Below are 21,817 nucleotides of genomic sequence, written 5' to 3'. Positions count from 1 at the left end.
TTTTCTTTTTCATACATTTCTCTCTTTTTGTTGTTGTTGTTCATTTTTTTTACTATTTTTTTTAATTTTAAGGTTTGCATTTCAGTTGGTTTTTTGGTTTTGTTTTTTTTTTCTTTTTTTTTTTCCTGGCATATAATCATCAAAGAGTTTTGCATGAGAAAGGTGACAGTACTTAATGAAACTCAGCACCTAAGGGCATAAGGCAGTTGTAGGTTTGTTTGTTTGTTTTTTTTTTTATTTTTCAATCAGCACCAATCCCATAAATAATGTTCTACACTTGGTGTACGGTATAAAACTGATGTGGAGATGCCTCCTTCTCCACCTGTGAATCCTAGGTGTGGAAGTTGAAATACTGTTTCTTGTGTGTAAAAAACAAAAGAAAAGTTTTTCTTTTTGTTTTTACTTACAAAACATAGAGAATATCTTTTTTTTTCTTTTTTTTATACATACAGCAACCAGAAAGAAAGCTTATCTGAAGGTTTGTGTTTGTTTCATGATCTGTGTTTACCGTAAACAAAAATAAGGTCCCCTCTTTTACTTTTGCTTTAAGGAGCTTTTAAAGTGAAGATTCATATTGTAGCAACTCATATAAGAGAGGTCCATCTCTATACCTAATACCTACAGCTGTGGGGGTGACATATTGGAGGATGTTGATAGTTCTTCTTAACCTCCTGTCTACAAAATGAGCATCCCATGCAGGATATCTTTTTCTTGGGATGTCAATCTTAATGAGAGGCCCCTCGGGTGGGTAGGGTCGCCCAGATGGAGTAGATGGAACCATTGCTCTCACCTGGAAAACGGGCAAGCAAGTGTCAGCTGTGAGTTCCTCCTGTTGCTCCGTGACCGCTCTGGTGGGCGTAGCCTGGGCCCCCCGGTACCCAGGGGTTTGGGGCGCCATGGGCTCAACATCGGGGGGCAAAGGAATGCCCCAGAGCAGCTCGGCGCAACAGGAGCTGACAAGGATCTTAGCTCTTGGCCCCATGGGATGCAGCACACCATAATATAACAGCATCAAAGCTATCCCAGCAGCAAAGCTAAGAAAGACACAACACAGTGCTGGCACGGCATATGAGTCAGTGGTTTCAGGATCTCTGTAAAAATACCAAAGGAGCGTCAAGGTCGCGTTCTCCGTCAGGACCACCGTGTAATACGCAAACATTCGGTATCGAGTCCGCCCTTCCTTGACATTAAACCAGCAGAAAATGTACACAATCCCTACCACCATGTTGAAGAGGATCTCCTCCCACTTAGACATGCAGAAATCTGTCCCACCATGGATGATCCAGAAAGCCATGGCACACCAATGGACCACTACAAAGATCCCAAAGTAGAGCTGGAAGATGGAAGCAAAGAGAGCAAAAGAAATAACTCGGGATGAGATGGTGAAGATGCGCCAGAAGAGATGGATGAGGGCCCCTCTGTAGCTCATACTCTTCTTGTCGTCCCTAGAGTCCCGAAGAAGCTTGTGATAGGAGGCTAGCACCCAAGCCAGGGACATCAGGGAGGCCACAGAGGACACACCTGCCGGAAGACACACAGATCCACTGGGTTAGAGAGGAGGTTTGGTTGAAAACATCATCTGCTCACTAAATTATTGCATCGGGGGCAGGCTTGGGAGCCTGAAGGTTCAACTCACGTCAGGTTGTCCTTACAGTCTGGAGGAGAGAAATACAGAAATATCAGTGTGGGAATTGGAAAGGATGCTGCATTCAGGAGTTCTCTGACACATTGTCCTGATCTCCAGGAGCCACCGGCTCTGCCACCCCACCCCAGCTCATCTCTTTTAACTGGGAACAACCTCTGTGCTCATCCTGATTGGATCCACATTTGAGAATTTGAAATCCAGGTCCCATCTAAATGCTTCATCCCAAGTATGAAGGTTGTTTTCTGTAGAAAGGAATCTTATCTTGGAATGCACCACTGCAAGAGCAGGACATCCATACTCTCTGCAGCTGCATGGATTCTTTCTTCTTCTAAAATACTGTTATATGAGCAACATTCCCATTGATTCTGCCTTACTCAGGAATCTCCATTTGCATTTGCCTTTGAGAAAAATAGGCAGTTTTTTTATCCTGTGCATGTAAATATATAAATACAGGGAGCATCAAGACTCATCAATACCCTTCAAATGGTCCCAAAACAAAGAATCTGATCCCTCCAGAAAATCCCCTGCCCTGGTTCCAGAGCAGCTGGAGGTATTGGAGGTAGCTCATCTCCAGCCTTGTCTCCTGGATGGACCACAGATCCAAGTCACAGCTGTGTCTCCAGCCCTGTTTCTTCTCCCTCTGAGGAGACCTTGGATTTGGTCCACTCTTTCCCAAAACACTCAGACCCTGAGGATTGTTCCCATCAGTGCCTGCAATTCCAGCCCTGGGGTCACCCTCAGAAGGCACCCCATGATATTCCAAAAGGAAATCAGTCTTAACCAACCATCATCTCAACTAACTCATCATCCCAACCAACACTTAAACAGTTTATTTTCTCTGAAAGATAAAATAGTTCCCCACTACACTTCAGAGGCTTTTAAAAACAAAAAAAAAAACCCCACTGATCATCACAAGGGTAGATTGAACAACTCATTGAGCAAAGCATCACAATAAAAATGAATTGACAGATTCCTGGGAAAAGAAGGAGTCACTGGCATCTTATTCCTTTGCTCCCACTGCTGCTCACTGGACAACTGTTCTGCAGGTGAGGGAACAGATGATGGACCAAAATCCATGCTTGGGAAGTTCAATAATTTGGTAGCTATAGTTTGATTGAGCCTTGGCCAAAGATTTGTCTGGGAGCATCACCTATAAGTACTAAAGGAAAAATGCTAATGGTTGTAAGGAAAACAAATAATGACACCTTTCTTTCTCTGATGTGTAACATATTAGAAAGTCAGAGAATCATAGGATGGCCTGGGTTGGAAGGGACCTTGAGGATCACCTGGTTCCAACCAGCTCTTATTTTAATTTTCCTACCCTAAAAAACCCAAGGAACATCTTTCTGCAGCTACTCAGGGTTAAAAAGCTAAAAAGTCCAAACCCCCTAAATTTCTTCTTCTCCTGTTTTCTCTCTGTCCACGGAGGCCTGGCTTCTATGGGAATGCAAATAAGATCCACTGGCTCTTCAGACCTCACTCCACAGACTTTATCTTCTTCTTTTTTGAGGAGCCCATCCTACAGTGCAGTGGAGTTAGATTTCCCTCCTTCCAACCCATCTATGTCTGGAGGAGAGGTGATGAGGAAGGTGGCCAGGAAGGATGACAGAGCTCCATCTCTGCCCCTCAATGGAATTCTCACAGCCTGCAGGTCCACCAAAACTGTGTCTTTCCATTAGCTTGTCTCTCTGAATCCTTTGCCTTTGGACTTACAGCTGCTTTAGCATTTCAGACTAAATTTAAAAAAAACCAACAAGCCACAAACCAGTGGCCTTATCAAAGAGGGAAGCTTGAAGCCACCAGCTTTCATGATTTCCCCCAATTCTAAGTCCTCAATAAGAAACAATAGATATTGGACTTAGGGATTCTAATCACAGAATCACAGAATAGTTTGGGTTGGAAGGCACCCCTGGAGACCATCTAAGACCATCCCAAGGCAGGGTCACCTGGAACAGGTGACACAGGATCTCATCCAGGTGGGTTTGGAATGTCTCCAGAGAGGGAGACTACACCACCACACTGGACAACCTGTTCCAGTGCTCTGCCACCCTCAATTGAAAGAAGTTCTATCTCATGTTGAGATGGAGTTTCTGGTGCTTTAGTTTATGGCCATTGCTCCTTGTCCTGCCACTGAAAAGAGTGGCACCATCCTCTTGGCACCCGCCTTGGAAATATTTATATGGATTTATGAGATCCCCTTTCAGTCTTCTCCAGACTAAACATGCCCAGCTCCCTCAGTCTGGATGGAAACTTCTGAATGTGAACATCCTCAGCCCCAAGCAGATGTAGATGAGATATATTTTTAACCTTCCAGATGTGTTACATTTTTGGTAGATATAATTAACAGTCCTGGAAGGCTGAGTGATGCCACACAATTTTAAAGTTATGTGTGTAAGTACTGTTTGTTGCAGTATCTTTTAGCTATTCAGTTTAAAAACTTTCCCTGATTAACAGGAAAAAAATGATGTCTTATTTTATTGCTGTTTTACTAGAAACTTGCATATTTTAGTGATATTTTACTAGAAATTTGTTGGGCATTAGGTGTACCTGTACTCTGAAACTCAAGCAGCACCAACCCTCAGGAGACAGATTTGTCACCCTGGCTTAAAAATGTTTCTGTTGGGCTCATTTATTCTAGAGTAGAGAGAGGACTAAAATACACCTGAAACAACCCCTCAGTTTACACAGAAAGGCTTTTCTGTAACGTTTTCAGTGAAGAACATTCCACTAATCACAGCCAGGGCTGTAAATTGTACAGAGCTGAGATTACGTGTGTTGAATCACTCACATTGCACGGTCCCTGCCTGCTGATAGTCATCTGAACATCTCTGCCAGTCAGCAGAGAGAGGCAGACACCCCCAGAAAGTGATTCACCCTGTCCTAAGATCCATGTGTGGGACAAGGAGTGGTTGACTCATGCTCCCAAGGTGTCTGACTCCAACCCTTGCCAGGGCACGCGCGAGCACAGGCAGTCAGGCGGGATGAGTCCTACCCTCACAAACAGCTCATTGTCTCCTCGTTTGCACCAAGGTCTGAGGGAGGCAACGGAGTATCTCCAGACATTTTGACATATTTCTGCTGTTGTTTGAAAATTCAAGAGTGTGTGGTGAATGTGAGTTTTGGCATCCTAGTGATGGACCTGGGTGTAAGGCGGTGACATCCCATAGGTGGATGTCAGCAGGAATCATGGGGTGATGTGAAGAGTTCTACAGTCCTTCTTACTGTGTTGCCACAGAAATTATTCCCTGGCTATTTCATAAAGGCTTAAATGACACAGCACTTTTGTTCATCTTGACCACAACTTTCTCATTCCCATCTTTCCCTGTGACATCTTCACACAATTTACAATTCTCACAGACTGTGGGATAAACTGTCTCTTTTTGACCCTCCACTCCTCCAGACCTTGTTTCTAACCAACTACAGAGATCTCTCCAATCATAACTAGAACAAAAAGTCTTGTAAAGTTGGATCATATGAGAAGTAACTTTTTATTTTGATTATGAGTTTTGCTCATGGTGACTGACGCACCTTCATCTACGATGAGTAGGTTTCAGCCCCCTTCCAAGGTTTGTTTATCAAAGGGATGAGGTTGGGTAAAAACTGAAATCACTTCAAAAAAACCCACTCCCACTCCTCCCACTGTGTTCTTAGTCTTGGGAGTGGAACATTCCCACCATGCACAACCACATCTCTGGGCATTCTCAAGCCAGGAGGAGGTCAGCTACTATGGAGCTGAATCTGTGGGATCTGTCTCCCCCCTATCCATAACAAGTCAGACTGGCATAGACTAAGATTGTCTTCAAACTGTACAACAGACTTTGAAGTCCTCCTATCACCTGCTAGGAAGCAAAGAATGACTCACAGGCCAAAGTCAGCACCACTGAGGAGTCAAGGCCCTGTTCCTTGAATGACACATCACAAGAATTAACCCCCCAGATCCCTTTAGTGACGAGCTCTGAAGTCCTTATGGTGAGACCTCTCCTAACCTGCATTCAGCACAGAAAGGTAGAGGTCTATAATGTCCCGTTTGACAGATGAAGCACTAATATTTAAAGGATTTACCCAAGGTCTCCTGTAAAATCCAAGTGAAAGCAGGGAATAGATCTTCACATCACAGTGCACTTTGCCAAGGTATTTCAGGCAGGATTCAGTAGAGACTCACCCCAGGGTGTCCATGGTTAAACAATGTCCCTTACTTTACTCAGTACAGAATGAAGGCTTAGTGCAACCACCACAGGTGGGAATCCAGCAACATTTGAGATGCTTTGGGATATTCCAGACCTCCACGTGGAGCTGGCAGATGTGACAAACTTGCACACAGAAGACCAGAACATTTTTGAGCTGGGAGCTGGAGTGAGGCAGGGTACTCATGGCATCTCAAATGACATTAGGTGATGCTCAAAAAAATTGTTTCCTCAGTCATTATGGCCAGAGCTGTCTGAAGGCCATTACTTAGACTCTGTGGTTTTATTGTCTCTATCTCCATTGAATACAAGGGGAGATTGGAGTCCCTCTTTGCATGGAGACACCTCCATAAGAGACACCTTTGTTTAGGTGTCTGGATCTGGAGCTGAACTCAACAACCATCTTGAACTGGCTTGATTCTGACTTCTTCCCTCACTAATTCTGCATTTCTCGGAGGGAGCTCGTGAACAGTCCTCAGTGGTGAACACACATGGCACAAAGGCTGTGCAACAGCAAAGGGTGAAGAGATGTGAGAAAGCGGTGGGAAAAAGGCAGGGATAAAAACCATTATATTTCTGAGAATGTTGGACAAAGGAATCGACTCGCTGAGAAAGGGAAACAAGAGCGATTGCTTTGGATCATGAAAACACGAGTGGACTTAGGTATAATGCAGGCAGCAATTTGATACCAGAGGAGAGGAGTCTGAACCACTCTGAGTTCAGGGAAGCCTTGCTGAAGCTCACAGGGACATGCTGAATTTTATCCTGTTTCAGTTTCCATCCCCCAGTTCCTACTGATGGTCCAGAAAAAGAAAAGGTCATCTCAGGTGTGTAATGAGGATCTTTGAAAAATCCACATCCACACGAAAGAATCATAACAATGACTCCCCTTAAATTGTCACGGTAGTTTTTAAAGCTCAGGAATAAAAACAGTGCATGGAAAGCCATCCCTATCTACCCAGACTACTCCTGGTATGCAATTACACATGGTTTTACAACTAACTAGTCTAATAAAAGCCGTGGAAAAATAACATGCACACACACACACACACACACAGAGATATAAATGATTATTTAAAATGAACAATATACCCATTTTTGCCTTACTTGCAGTGTGGTTCAGCTGAGGAGAGAGGTTTTTCACTAGGGGTATGTACAGTTTTCATCACAAATCCAGCTGCAGGTTGTTGGCTGTCAGGAATTTGAAAGCAGTTGCTGTAGCACATTCCCTAAGTATTTCCTGTGGTGCCTGCCCCTTTAAAGTTGAAAATAATGCCTAAACAGTGCTCTATTTCTTTTTTTTTTTTTTTTTTGATATTAATTCTCCTTAAGACTCTACTAAAACAAAATGGGAAGATACCAACGTTTCTCCCGGGTGAGCTGGACAGCAAATATTCCGTGTGACACAAACCCTTCCATCAATCCCTGTGCAAAGGCAGAGCTTGTTTAATGCCAAGTGCCATGTCTCAGTTCCTCCCCAGCGCTCTCTGCCTGCTCAGGCCTCTGTGCTCTGAACCCTGTTATCGTGTTTTCCCCTTTGGGTGGCACGTTCCTCCCTGGAGCTCAGCAGGAGCCGAGGAACAGGCTTTCATTTTGATGCACACAGAGTGAAAATGCATTTATGTACAAAAGAGATCAAGCCAGACTCTGCTTTTGTAACAGCATTGCCTGAAAGTCGCCCCCCCCTTATTTTTTAATCTGTTTTTATTTATTTGTGTCAGAGTAAAAGGGGTCAGAATCAGACCCCAGGTCTGATTTTCATTGTTTCCCGATGGATTTTGATGCTTGATCATTCTTTATTCTTTCTCATCAGAGAAGGGAGTGACTTTGGTCTTCTTTCCTTCGTTTTCCCTCTTTGTCCCTTTGAACATGAAAAAGTGTAGAACAAATAATAAAGGGCTGCATAGGCCATTTTGCCATTCATTTTCCTCATAGGATTTCAGGACACTGTCCTAACCAGTTTCTCCACCAAGGCATTATGGCAATGAGCACTGTGAACATTATTCATAAGTCTGACCTAGGAATGGCCTCCTCACATCTATGTGACACCTCTGGTCTCTGCTCAGAGCAGGAGTGACCAGGGATGAAAAACCAGAGCTTAACACTGGGAAGACTGGGAAGAGATGCTACACCAGTGTCACGTCCTCAGCCGTTTTCTCATGGAAAATGTTTTGGTTTCATCAGGCAAGGGGTGAGTTTCAAATCCTCAGCAGCTGCCCCTTTGCTAGGGAGCCCTGCTGAGACCTTCCTTCAAGGAGCATCACAACCCTGTTCTCCCCAGGGTCCAACTCCCATAGGACACAGCATCACGAGTCCCTAAGAAATACAAAACTGCTGGTGGCTGGGAAAGGCAGGAAACAAAGGTAAGTAACTCACTTCAGGGACATATTTCCAAGTAGGTCTGGATAACCAAAGAAGGTCTTCTACTACTGAATCCCACTGGGACTTCCTGCCACAAGGCTTGTGTTGAGTTTCTATACAGGATAGTCCATGTCCCAGGTAGGATAAGGAGGGCTCTTCCGCATTAGACCAGAGGAACATCCATGTCCCCAAACCTTTCATCATGAGAAAATCCACAGCAAGGCAAGTTCAGAACAGCTTGTTCACACAGAGAGTTGCTCTCCCACCCCTCGACAGTTAAAGGCTGGCTCCTGTCCTGAAATGCTGCTTCCTGAAACCTTTTCCTTTTGCTAAATTAAGATGTTCTTAATGACCCCAGAAATGCTGAATCCCTTTTTAGCTCTTTCCCCTAGCCCCTGTCTCAGCACAGCCGTGAGGAACTGAGGTCCTTGGGTTCACTGGGGACTGTGTTTGGAAAGGACTCTCTTTCCCCCCCTTTCATGCTGCTGCCTTTCAGCTCTCCCCAGTGCCCCCTTTTCTGTGCTGCTGGAAGAGGTGACCGGCCACACTCGTCTGATCTGTGCTCTCATTATCTCGGCTGCTTCTGTCGTGTCTCCTCCTATTCATCTCCTCTGTGAACTCGGGCCCTGCCAAACCAGCTCAGGCCCCGCGGCCATCGAGTCTTATATCTCCTCCTGGACTCCAGCCAGCCACTGATCCTTCTGTAAGAGGCACGAGCACCCCGGGCCAGGCAGAAATGGGATAATCTGCCCTCTCTTCTGGGTTGTCCTTGAATAACCTCAGCCAAGTGTCAGATCTCCTGTTGAAAATGTTGAATGTCACCCACCACATCAGGACTGGCAAAGCTTCCCCACCCTGTTTTAAAACTCTCATAAAGAAGATTTCCCTGAAGCATCACGTGCTTCAGGGTTTGTCTCACCCAAGGAATGCTGTCTGGGACATGGGATGAGTTGCACTCTGGAAATGCTCCATTGACTCTACCTGGAGTGTGGATCACAGAATGACAGACAGGGTTGAGCCAGAAGGGATCTTAAAGATCATGTTGTTCCAACTCCCTGCCATGGGCAGGGACACCTTCCACTAGACCAGGTTGCTCAGATTCCCATCCAACTTGTCTTTGAACACTTCCAGGGGTGGGGATCCAACTGGACCAATCAAACAAGAAGTGGATAAGATGAAAAGTACCCTTGGTAGCAAAGATTTGGCATCCACCAACTCCCCACAGGAGCTCAGGAGAGAGTCCTGAGTATCAGCAAGGTAAGGAGAGCAGAAAGCAGGATTGGAAAACCCTGTTCCTGGCTCCAAGATGAGCAGAATAGCCCACACTGGCTCCTGCAAAGCAGGAGTCGACAGATGCAACATAACATGGGCAAAAGTGAGTGACACAACACAAGGATTTTATATCACTGAGAACCAAGCAGGCAAAAAAAAACCCCTAAGACACACCTGATGTGAGAAGGGTGCAATGATCCATCAGAGAACATACTCAAGTGGCATTTCCTAGAACAGCCAGATAGAATTACCACCATCCTCAAGTGGTAGCAGAAAGATAAAATCCCTCTGTTACATCACTGAGAAGAAGGCTGGTCCCAACAGGCCTATATGAACTGTCCTCATCAGCATGAAATTCCACTATTTGCTTTCCATAATATCCTTGTCCCTTTCCTAGGATGCTGGCTGCAGGTATCTCAGTTTTTCCCTACTTATTTAGGAAAAAAAAAGCTGCTGATGCCTGTTCCAGAGCCAAAACATTTCTGGCAGCACTTAGGTCAAATCTTAGTCCTTATATATGCACAGATCTTCAAACAATCCTCATCTCTCTTGGATAACCGAGATCTTTGATCCTGTGTAGTGACTTGCCACCAGATAACAGCTCATAAAAAACAGCAGAGAGGAGAAGGACACATGGGAACCCACCATGGAGAGACCCTGGTGGTGGTATCTGAACCAGCAAAGGAGAAACAGAGCCAGGACCATTTGTTGATCCTCAGCCCAACTGGCAGAGTCTGCCATGTCCATACAATTAAACTCTCTCAGTAGTTGTATCCAATCTGCCTCATGGGAATGGTTCCTGGACTATGTGAATTTGTTTTCTCATGCCTGGGAAGCTTTGGGAAAGGGCTGGCTGGCCAAAACTGTTCCAGAGACCAACTTAACACAGTCACCTGAGTGCCAGTGCTTGGGCTCCAACACTGTTTGCATTACAGGTATAGACAGAATCTGATCACAGTCCTCTGTTTATCAAAAATATGGTCATATAATCCCCTTCATCATGTTAAAAATAATGTGGAAGACCTGTGGTTCAACTCCTGGAGGTGGAACCTCTCATATTATCAGATTTTCCAGGCTGGGCAGAGTAAATTAGTCCAGGTGGCTGCTGTGTCTGGACAGCTCTGGGGAGCCCAGGCATGGCAGGTAGAGCTTAGGTAAAGTCTAATTCAGATGTGCAGGCAGCTTTTTGCCAGAAAAATGTTATTTTAGCTGTACAAGTTGATCCCTCTAGGAATCTGGTCTCAGCTGTGCTCCCAAAGCTATGTCTGAGGAAAATGTCAGTGTGAGTCCATTGCTAGAGCCAGAGACAAATCCTGCCTTATGGAAAACAGCCTCTTCTGAAGGTCCAACCAGCCACCAGAGTCTCTGATGGGAGTCTAAGGTGGACTTAAAGGAAATTAAATTCACAAACACACATTTCAGGGGGAGAAATGCATGGCAGGTGTCTAAGACCACTCAGGAATTTGGGGTGAGTTTGGTGAATAGTTTCAATCCTGAAGAAGCTGGAGGCAATCATGGACTAGGGACACACATACACAGCAAGACTAGTCTTACTTTTAGAGTTCCTGTTGATGTGACATTGATTACAATGATAACACAAAGTTATTTCTTTTGAAATGGCTCTTCCATTTTGAATAAATGTTAATTCTAAATGTTAAGAAAAGGTAGAGACAAGAATTCACAACCGAAAGCTGGTTGTTCCACTTCAGTGGATGCTGTTTTGAGGGTGTTAATACAGAACAGTTCTTTGTGATTTTTGGCAAGTAAACCAGAAATCTCATTAATCTTACTGATGGTGGTTTTGATGTTGGTGTAGGGCTACATTTGATGGTGTTTTCAACTAGAATAACTTTTATCACTTAAACTGGGGCTCATGTAGCCCAGTAAGCACAACCCAGCAGTGAGGACTCAGGTTATCTCACATAAGTGCCAGTACTTCTCCAGGATTTTCCCACCATGCCCAAGTACATCTTTTCCCAGTACATCCTCCAAAGGGCATAAACCTCATGAATCTCTGAATCTCATGTGGGCAGGGTGGTCAACTTGAAGTTGACAGAGACACTCAGAACCAACAACTCTGTCTTCTAATGCCACAAATACACAAAGGAGAGATAGTCTGTTCAGAGCTTGGTCTAAATTCCTCCAGGTATCAATCACCTGGGTTAATTCTGCATGAGAAATGTGCTGGGAAAGCAGCAGACAGGATTTCCCGGGCACAGATTAGGTTGTTTGGAAATGGAGCATGAGAAGTCTTATATGTGTCTATTTTTGTCAAAAGCTGCATGAATCGCTGCTCTATTCAGGCCAAGGTACCCTCTGCACAGTCATCACTGTAATTATGAAGACTTTTAGTTAAATCCTTGTTAATCTGAAGCCCTTAACTGCTGTCTCAGAATCACACTGACAAAGAACCCCACCTGAGTCTCTAAAAGTGAACAGACAAGAGGATGTGAAGCTCCTCAAGACACCCCAAGAGATTTCACTTGAAATGCTCCACCAGGATGTTCTGACAACACCTCCAGCAAGGATTTAAATCTATGCAAGCAGAGCATAATCCCTCTTTGCAGGAGATGTTACAGGGCAGTAGAGTCTGTCACAGAAACTTGGTTCAACCTGAAAGGAACACCTGAGAAGGGCACAAGCCACCTCTAAAGGTTCCATTGATATTTCTTGGTCTACTTTCTGGTTCCTATTGTGCTCTGGTTCCTCAGTTCAGAAATCAGAGCAGTCTGATCCTTGTACCTACACAGACATCCAGATGTTCAGAGGTATCCAAATCTTACCCAAAGCACCCAAGGTGGGAAAAAAGTCAGTGTAAGCTAATTTTATAGTTGATCTGGAGAGCTAAGCACCACCATTGGCATGGATCTACCATGGATCTCTAGAGGTTAAAGTCACCCAAGTATGACTGTGCTGCCCTTGTAGCCTCTTGGTTAGATTTGCAGTTTGCTGTGGTCACTAATTGCTGAGACTTAATTTTTGACCCTTTGCTAATTAAAATAGTCTTTTTGAGAACGACAAGCCAAAAAAACCCACCCCAAACATGTGATTTCTTTAACTGGGAAGAACAAGAGGACAAAATCCGAGAGGAGTTATTCTTGGAGGAAAAATCACATTGCACATTCAACAGCTGGTTCTTTATGAAGGACACTTTAGTCATAATTTTTAGTGGTCAAGTCTTTGCTAAGATTCTTGAGTATATTGAATCCAGCAGAGTCACTTCCAGTTTACATCCCAAAAATATCAGAATGAGCCTTCTATATTGAGATCTTTCAGACCTAATGACATTTGAACTCTACCATTAGGAACTCTTAGAAGAGAAACACACCTTAAGGAACTTCTGGAATGTACCAAAATGGGGAGAAAAACCTCTTGCTAAGAAAAACAATGCATGGTTCCATTTCAAATAAAATCTTTCCCCACCCATTTCTATGTTCTGAGAAGGAATAGTTGGCATGAAACAACTCAACTCCACAAACACGTGCAATAAATGTACATTTTGACACTGTACATTCGACATTTGTTGCAGCATCTCTATCCTGGCATCCTTTTTTAAAAAATTCATATGAGAACCACAGCCACTGAGAAGAATGTAAATGTGCCTAAAACAAGTTGATAGGATGTTGCAATCTTGTAAGTAGGGGTAAAATATTCTGAAAAACAGGGGAGAAGCACATCAATGCTGGAAAGAACTCCAAGGAGTTCTACTGTCTGCTCTGGAGAACAACCATGAGAATCTTTTTTTCCTTGGCACAGGTCAGGGGCAGCTCTTGAACCTGGGACCCGGTGCCCAGAAATCAACAGCTAAGCAAAGCCTAATTCTGTTGACTGCTATATCCATTCTGTCTCAGCCTCCAAACCAGGGTGGCCCAGTCCAGAGTGCTTGGTGGGAATGGTTCTTGGCCTGTGCCATGACCTGAGCCAAGCACGGAAATTGTTTGGGTTGGTGCTGGCTGCCAGGAGCTAAAAATGCGCCAAGGACTGTGCTGATAATTGAACCACGTGGTTGACCAAGATTTGGTGGCTGTGCTCGTGTTCTGACTTGTTTAGATAAAACGCAACAGACTTGTCACCAGATTGGGGAAGCAACATCTTCTGCCAGGGCTTAGTGAAGGAACCTCCTGCTGCAAACACAGCTCCCACGGCCACTGCCTTGGAGACGAGACAACAACAAGGCACTGCTTCAAACAGTCTGTGGCAGCACCAAACGGGGATCCTGCAAACCACCTCTGGTTAATGGTTTGGTTTGGACACAGAAAGTTTGCAGGCCATTAGAGAAATAACTTCATCCCGGTTTGTGGAAATGCTTTTGACCTGGCAGGGAAGAGGAAGGAAACTCAGCTTGGTTCACGCTCACTGGCCGAGTGAAAGCTCTTCATTCAGCGTGTCTGGAGACGTGGCAGCAGTGCACACTTTGCTGACCTCATGGTTTATAAACCTTGGATGTTATGTAGGTGGCCTCTGGTGGAATTGCGTCAGCATCACTGTGGGTGAGGGGACCGGTCTCCTGAAAAGGAGGAACATCTCAACATTCCCAGAGAGTGCACAGGACTGGCATCAATGAAGCGAGTCTGGCAGAGCGTTTCTGTGAGGGGGAGTGACAAAGTGACAAGAACGGATGTGGTGCAGCTGGTGCTGTCTCGCAGTGGGGTAGCTGAAGGCACCAGGGACACTGATTTCCAAGGATATCAGCAAGAACCCGTTTCTTCCTCTGCTTCCCATGCTTTGAACGCTCTGCAAAGGTCTAAGTGATATGCAGCAGGCCAGAACTCAGCACGTGAAGTCATGCTCATCCTGGCTTGTCTCCTGGGTCTTTTTGCCTCTTCTTGTGTGTTCAGGATGGAGTTGAGGTTGCCTCTTCAACAATGTCCTTGCTCAAGGTCAGGCTGAGATCAAACCACGAGCCCATTCCCCTGCTGCAAGCATCTCTTTGCACCTTAAGATATATAATGTACATGAGATATGGGCTCCTGTGCTACAGATACAGCTGTGCCTGGTGGACATCCCCCACCAGTGATCATTTGTGTGGAGACATGGATGTACTGAAGGCACTGAGAGCCTGAGGTTGGTCAAATGCCACTTAGGACAAAAGTCATTTCAGGAGATTTCTACTGACTCAGTGAATCTGCTGCACTCCCATACTCAAGACTGTCACCTCAAGCTAATCATAAAAAAACCAACTAATAGTTGCTGAAGCAAGAAAGTTCTTTCCTTCAATGTTCAGCAACTCTGAGTTGCAGCAACCCGACCTGCTTCATCTCCATCTCCATCTGGGGTAGAAGCACAGAGAATTCCCTGCCCAGCACCCACCAAACGTCTTCCCCGTGTTTCTTTGCACACCCCAGTGGCTGTGTGCTCCCTGTTTATCCAGAGGCAGCATGACATGAACCCCAGAGCTGCACACTTGAGCAACCTGAAGACAAAAAGAGTTGAATTTCCATGCATTTCACCAGCCCATTCCACAGCAGGGTGCAGCCACCTTTTCCTATGCCCTGATCAAAACCTGCCATGAGAGGAGTGTCTCCAAGAAAGCCTGCAGCATGGAATTACCCAAAAAAGCTTTAATTTCCTGTGTGGAATCTGCTTGACGTGCACTCCCCAGGAGCCTGCAGAGTAGGGATCCTCCCCAAGACCTCAGGCTACTCCAAGCTCTCTCTCCATGCCTCAGTTTCCCATCTGCCCTGCAGCTCCTGGGAACAGCATGAGCTAATGCTTGTGTGGTGCTGTGATGATGTAACCCCTTCCCAATGACTACCACAGTCTGACAAAGCCTAAATTTGGCAGCACTGGCCGAGTGCCAGCGCTGTCCCGTGAATGGTGACTCATCTTTATTGGCTGTGCCGTGTCCTGTGTGTGACGGTGACACGTGGTCCGGAACAGAAGGGGTTTCATCAGCACTCCCAAAATAAGAGCCAGAGACATGGCAAGGTGGTGGACGGGGAAGCTGCAGGTGGGGACGGGCGGAGGGATGACGTCTCTCCTTGGGCTGGCTCCAAAGCCCATTGGAAAAGAAAAAATACCCCGTCACTGGCTTCCAAGGCTCCTGGATCCGATCCTTCCCCGCCGAGCTGGGACAATATGGTTGATGATAGGGCGAGCTTTCCCATGCCAGCCCGCCTCAGGCATGGCCTGCTCTCAGCATGCCAGAGCAAGGCGTCCTCAGTGCCCACTGCCAACTGTGGAGATGGCTTTTTGATGCTGCTGGGAGCTGGCGGGGGACCAGCGACTCGCTTCAAGCAGGGCACCAAATTGCTCCCTGTCATCCGGCTCTGGTGACGAGGAGGGAAGGCAGGAGCAGAGCCATATGCCCCAGTCTGGCAAAGCACTTGAGTCATATGAGTGGCCTCCCAGGCGAGCTGCTTATGAGTTCAGAGCTATTTGGGCATTTTGTGAGGAGCCTCCTTGGTCTGCTGGTGAACATTTAAAGGGAAACCGTGGCGGAATCAGGACAAACTTTCAAGGCAGATGACCCTGGTTCCTCCCTGCCAAGCCCCTTCAGCAAGAACATGACTGGTGGGGTCCCTTGCCCACATGGCAATGAGCAACTGCTTTTCTGCTCATGCCTCTTCTGTCACAGGGAAACAGGGCTGCGTGATGGATGTCTCCCATTTCTTCTACTCCCCAAGGAATGGCATAAGAAAAAGGGAAAAAGAATATGCCTCCAGCTCCTTGGGCAAAGTAATAGCATCTCTTTTCCTTGTGATCTGTCTCAGAGCCCAAGCTGAAGCCCGGAGCATGACTCTGGTAGACCTTGCCCCCTCCACATCTCCTCTGAATGAAGAGTCTATGAAGGAAAGGCTCTTTTAGTCACACATTGAAGTTTTCCTGGTGAATCTCAGGTAAAATGCACCAGTCAGAAAGGGAACAAGATTTCTGCATGTGGAAGAAAAGTACTTTGCTTGGGTTTTACCCATCCCAAAGGGAGTCCGCAGATGCCATGTTGAATCTTCTTTGTGCTGAGCCCTGTGGAGTCTGACACCTGTGTAGAAAGGGTGGCCCTCAGCTCATCTGTGATGAGTAACTCTGGTTACTCCACAAACTGGGACAATTTTGTGTAGTGAGGTCACAGGGACTGAATTTGGGGGTTTGGATTCATATTTGAGCACTGTTGGAATGCATTTATCTAGTTACACCCAAACTGAATGACACCTGTGGAGAACAGGCAGCAACACCCCACAGCAAGCACTTTTCCCTGCACATCCTTTTCCATCCAGCCTGGCACTTCCCACCCATAGTGGTGGTTCTCTACTAAGAATTAAGTGTTTATCTGCAGGGATTGTTCTCCAGCCCAACACACTCTGGTCCCATCCATATCCCATCTCCTGCCATTCAAGGTGGTTGCATCCAGCTACCTGCTGGGAATGGTCCCTGCTCTGTGCTTACTCCCAAGCAATCCTTGGAGATTTTTTGGCTCAGAGACAGCTGGTCCAAGCCAAAACCATGTCAGACCCATTCCAGCAGGGCAGCAATGGTAATGATGGAAGTCCACTGCTGGTGCCATTTATGCTGGGCTATCCAATGGATGTACCTGCTCAGCCCAAGAAGTGCAAGAAAGATCTTGCACTAACTTCTAGTGCTCCCTCAAGAATAGAAATGGTGAAAAGGACGGAATTTCAAATCTAATGAGTCTCTTCTACATTTCTAGTGGAGACATGGGAATTTTAGTCACTTCAGTTACATTCAGGCCAGTGTTATGTCATTTGAAAATCACACCTTTGAGCAACTAAAGGCTGAAGGTCTCTTTCTAACTCGGGTGTCCCAGCTAAGAAGATTTGTTTGATCTTTGGGGCTCGAGTAAGAAGTAATTCATCCATGTGTTATCCTTTAGAGACGGCCTTGGTTTTAAATCTCAAGCCATTCCTCAACAAGTCATGGTGCCTTGAGATATTCCCTATCCTATGATTATCCCAGGACATTTCACACAGAAGGCAGCTCACAGCACATCCATTATTCACAGCATATTATTGGTTAACTATCGACCTGTCAACGGGGAAGATGAACTGAGAAATTTATCTCCACATTAGACTAACTCATTATCACACAGGAACCTTCTCACTCAAGTGCAGCAGGGTTTAACTTGGCTCATCCCAAACCCACTCAGCTCCACCAGGGATGCCTTCTCTGGGCAGTGAGACATCTAACCTGCTGCTTGTCCTTCAATACTCTGCAAGATCAGTTAAGTCTTCTAAACTAAGTGACAGGTATCTTAGTGTGCCCCTGCGAAAAAGGATCATAAATGATCATAAATGCTCCCCAGACATGGTACAGAAAGAAGGAGAAGGTGACCAAGAATAGGACTTTGCTTTAGGAGGGACAACAAGATTTGCAAACTCTACCAGGATAACTCTGCAGCCAGCACACTTCTGTAGCTGAGATGTCTGAAACTCCTTTCAGTGCCTAATTTTTATCACTTTGCTTAAAAGAATGACCCAAAAACCCACTGAAGTTAATGTTGCTTTTCCTCAAATATATTAGCAGCTTCAGAGTACTTATTGTGGGCTGTGGAGAGTTCAGATACCTTGCAGAATCCTGGAGATTCCAGGACTTTGCCAAATGAAGGCTTACACTGCAAATCTCTTTCAGATCAACACCAGGATCGTAGAGGAGGTGGCCACAGCATCAGGGGATAGATGTGACTTTTGGGGGGGAGAGACCCTGTGCTGAAAAGTGCAGCCTCATGCAGGAAGATTCCCAGGGAACTCTCTGTGTAAAGAACTCGTGACACGAGTGGAAGGACGTTCGAGGTCCTGCTAAATCTCATTAAGCCTTAAAGTAGCCACATGGAAAAAAAAAAAAGTGAAAGTAAACCTCTTTAAGAGGAGATTTATTCCAGGAAAAGTTGGCATCCCTGTCACCTCACTGACTGCCTGGAGGTTGGGGTCTCCTTTAAGCTGGTTGTTTCTACTCCTTCCCATTCAGTGTGGAGGAACCAGTACCTCTGAGGAGTGAAGTTGGTTAAGGATGGTTTGTTCTGCAAGAAGTGAGGTGGATTATCTACCAGGAGTGATTATGAAATGAGGATCTGGGCTGCTGGGCCTTTTCTGTTGTTGTTAACATTATGTTTCCTCCAGCAAATATAGTGTTTAAATCAGAGCAAGTGCCCTGGCTGGTGTTGTCCAGGAGTCTGAGAGATGGACATCCTTTCAACCCATCCTCTCCTAAACCTCAGGGACAATTAAGGTGAGTGAGGAACAGGGCTGCATCCTCTCCAGTGACCCATCACCTCCTCTACCCTAACCCTAAGGAAAAGTATAAATCCACCACCCAGCTTCTGTCCAGAATCCCTGGAGAAAGTCTCTGCTGGAGGTTGAGCATCTCATCCCTCCTCCTTCAGTTGCTTTGGACATGGACTGATCCATGTTTTGGAGGCATCCTTTTCCCCTTACCTTCTGTTGACCCTGTTTTGGACCCCCACAGCTGTGGTTGTAGCAGATGGATTATTCACAAAGGACCTGCCTACCAACACCAGGTCCTTCCATATGGATATTCAGGAAGGAATATCAGCAACCACAGCACAAAGTATTCCAAACTCAGGCTCCCAGTGTGCACCTTCCAGGTCAGACCTGCTCACCTGATGGACTACACTAAGTTCTTACCTCTTTGCTGTCTTTGCTACTTTCTGTTCTTCCCCAGGCAGGGGCAGCTGAGTCTGCCTAGTGCTTGGGACATGAGAAAGGAAGGAATCCTGACTTTTATGAAATCCCAAGGGTGTTGTCCCAAGCTTTACTGAGGCTGGGTCTTCACCTCCAAATCCAGCTCCAGCACTTCTGCTGCTTGTGGTGTCAGACCATGCAGAGGACTCTCACTTTTGGGTGAAACTCTGTTCTTTGAGTGCTGAAGGAACAACAAACACAGGTTTCACCCAACCCTCTCAGACAGGTACCTCTCAGGGTAAAATGGGTCTTGCAAGGCATGATGAGGCTTTTCTTTCTTCCACTCACCCAGTAGACATGAAAACAAGGAAATTAAACATTAACCTGATTGTATCCCCCTCTACTAGTCCTCAAAAGATCAGCCCTTTCTGCCACCAGATGCTCTGGGTCTGAGTAAAGACCTCCAATGTATTCATTCTTCTTTCCTCAACAGCTCTCTTAACACCAGGAACTAGGAGGTAAAAACAAAACCTCCTGATAACCATTCCAATAACTCCCTTTCTAAAGCTCCTTATATCGAAGGAGACATTAGCTGACCCATTTGGGGAAAACTGGAGCCTGGCTTGGCATTGCAACAGGCTTGACATTGCAATCTGAAGAGCAGGGAGGATTTGGGCTTAGAGGAGGGATGTGCCACAGAAAATGGCAAATTGACCTTGCTCTGGCACTTAATGAATCCATAAGAGTTTGTGTGAATCGCATGGAAAGAGCTGGAGCCTGGACACATTAGCAGGGGCTGTACCTGGTTTTGTAAGCCCTGCCATGGGCTGCTTTGCCAGCGTGAATCCCTCAGGGATGCAGCTGATGCTGAAGCCAGAACTGGCCTCTTCCTGTGATGAGCCGCTGCTCCCATGGACATGATGAGCCAGGAGAGACTTGATTTGATTTTTAAACACACTGCCTTCCTAACAACATCCGTATTCCTTTGGCTTCTGCCTGCTTTAAGGGAAATCTTTGATGCTCCCTTTCCTAACGGCTCCTCACAGCATTTAATTTCCTTCTGTATAATTATGTACTGGCTGGGAGGAGGAGGAGGAGAAGGAGGAAGACAGAAGCACGGAACGGGCATGGAGGAGCTCTAGGAAACCTTGCACTTGAGTCAGGGAGCGCTGAGCAAGCTCTGCTGCTCGCATCCATCAGCATCGCAGCGCCGGGATGCGCGACCGCATCCCTGGCACAGGCGGGGAGGGAGGCGGGGAGAGGGTGCGCTGGGGACCCGGAGAGCTCGGCTGCTGGAGCGTGGCAGGCAAAGAGCCCTCCAGGGCTCGGGAAGGCAGGCGGGGACGTGCGCTGCCTTGGAAGAGAGCGCAGCCGGCTCGGCGTGGTGGAGGAGCGGAGGAACTGCAAAGCCGGGGAAGGGAGGGGGGGAGTTGGAAAATGATGCAGCTTGTTCAGTGGATTAGGCAGCCATGCCTGGAAGTGGCAAACTGAAAGAGCCACAGATTTGAAAGACTAGAGGGATTATTCAGCCGTGTTGTCTGACTCGCAGCACAACAGAGGCCAGCAAACTTCACCCAGCGCTTTCTGCAGGGAGGCCAACAATCTGTGTAACGCCCTGGCAAACCTGGCAGATGATCTCTACATTTTCAGTAGGGTTAATAATGTTGGAAGCAGCGGGAAAAGGGGGCTGGCAAATGTAAGCAGTTCTAGCAGGAGTTGTAGAAAAGGCATATTCATCATGTCAGCACTTTGGAGGCCTGGAGAGCTCGTGATGAGAGGTTTCAGAAAAAGGCTGCATAAACAGGGGGAGGGAGGCCTCTATAAACAACCCTGATGGACATGCTGGAAGTATGGAGGAAAGAGAGAGCAGTCAGACTTACTGGTGCTGCAGATAGTGGTGACCTTGGTTCAACCAGCAAAATTTAACCCCTAAGTTAATTCTGATTTCAGTTCCAATCTCAGCTCCAAAAACTCCTCATGTCTGTCAGAAATGACTTGCCCCAACCAGGCTGTCTCTAGGAAGATGAGTGTCCTCCCTGGTGTGTGAATCGAGTAGGGGCTGAATAATCCAGGAGCTCCTCAGCTGATACCACTGTTGGCCCTTGTAAAGGACAATTTCCCCTTGAGCTGGTGACTCTCAGGCAGCCAGCATGCCCATGGGCTGGGAGAGCAGCTCATCCCAGTGCTTGGACAGGGCCATATCTCTCTCAGCTGGGATGGGTGTCCCATGCTTGGCACATCACTGCAGTGAAGCACATCAGAACTGGAAAACTATTCCCTGTGGTGGCTTCCAAGCCTCTGATCATCTGTCTACGTTTTGCAATGGTACCTCCACTACTTCTCTGTCCCTACACATTCCCCTTCACTGCCTTCCCCCTCTTTTCTTTGACTTGCTCAGGACCACAGTACCAATGATGAAACCTTAATTTCTGTGAACTCATCAGAAAAAGTCCTACATCGTTTGGCTATTTAAGCTCCCCCCTTATACTACACTTGACACCATCAGAGCATTGCAGACATTGAACCATTTGTCCTCACAACACAAACTCAAATCTGGCCAGTTTTATCACCCTGCTTTATGCAAGGAGGGAAATGGAGGCAGGGAATGGTCGTGTTTGCCCAGTGCCATTGGGCAAATGAATGGCAACGCTTGCCACGGCAGCAGAGCCCTCCTGCCTCCTCCTCATACCACCATCACTCCTTTAGCCTGGACTGGGTGTGGAACAGCTGAATCTCATCTTTTCCTTCTATTACTCAGTGGA

The 21,817-nt window shown here is 46.3% G+C and overlaps 1 protein-coding gene across 2 annotated transcripts in view; it reads right to left on the bottom strand.

Annotated features, from left to right (window-relative positions):
* Positions 1–434: 434 nt before the first annotated feature.
* Positions 435–21,817, bottom strand: part of XKR6 (XK related 6) — a 44,345-nt gene continuing 22,962 nt past the window's right edge. For both annotated transcript variants that reach the window (XM_018085527.1, XM_008923055.2), the window contains exon 4: positions 435–1,521. In XM_018085527.1, coding sequence (XP_017941016.1) covers positions 557–1,521 — 965 coding nt within the window. In that variant the 3' untranslated portion in view covers positions 435–556. The remainder of the gene's footprint in view (positions 1,522–21,817) is intronic.

Source organism: Manacus vitellinus, unplaced genomic scaffold (genome assembly GCF_001715985.3).
Source record: "Manacus vitellinus isolate BGI_N305 unplaced genomic scaffold, ASM171598v3 scaffold_82_pilon, whole genome shotgun sequence".
Classification (NCBI taxonomy): Eukaryota; Metazoa; Chordata; class Aves; order Passeriformes; family Pipridae; genus Manacus; species Manacus vitellinus.
Note: the sequence above shows the minus strand (reverse complement) of the source record. Positions and strands in the feature narration are given on the sequence as shown.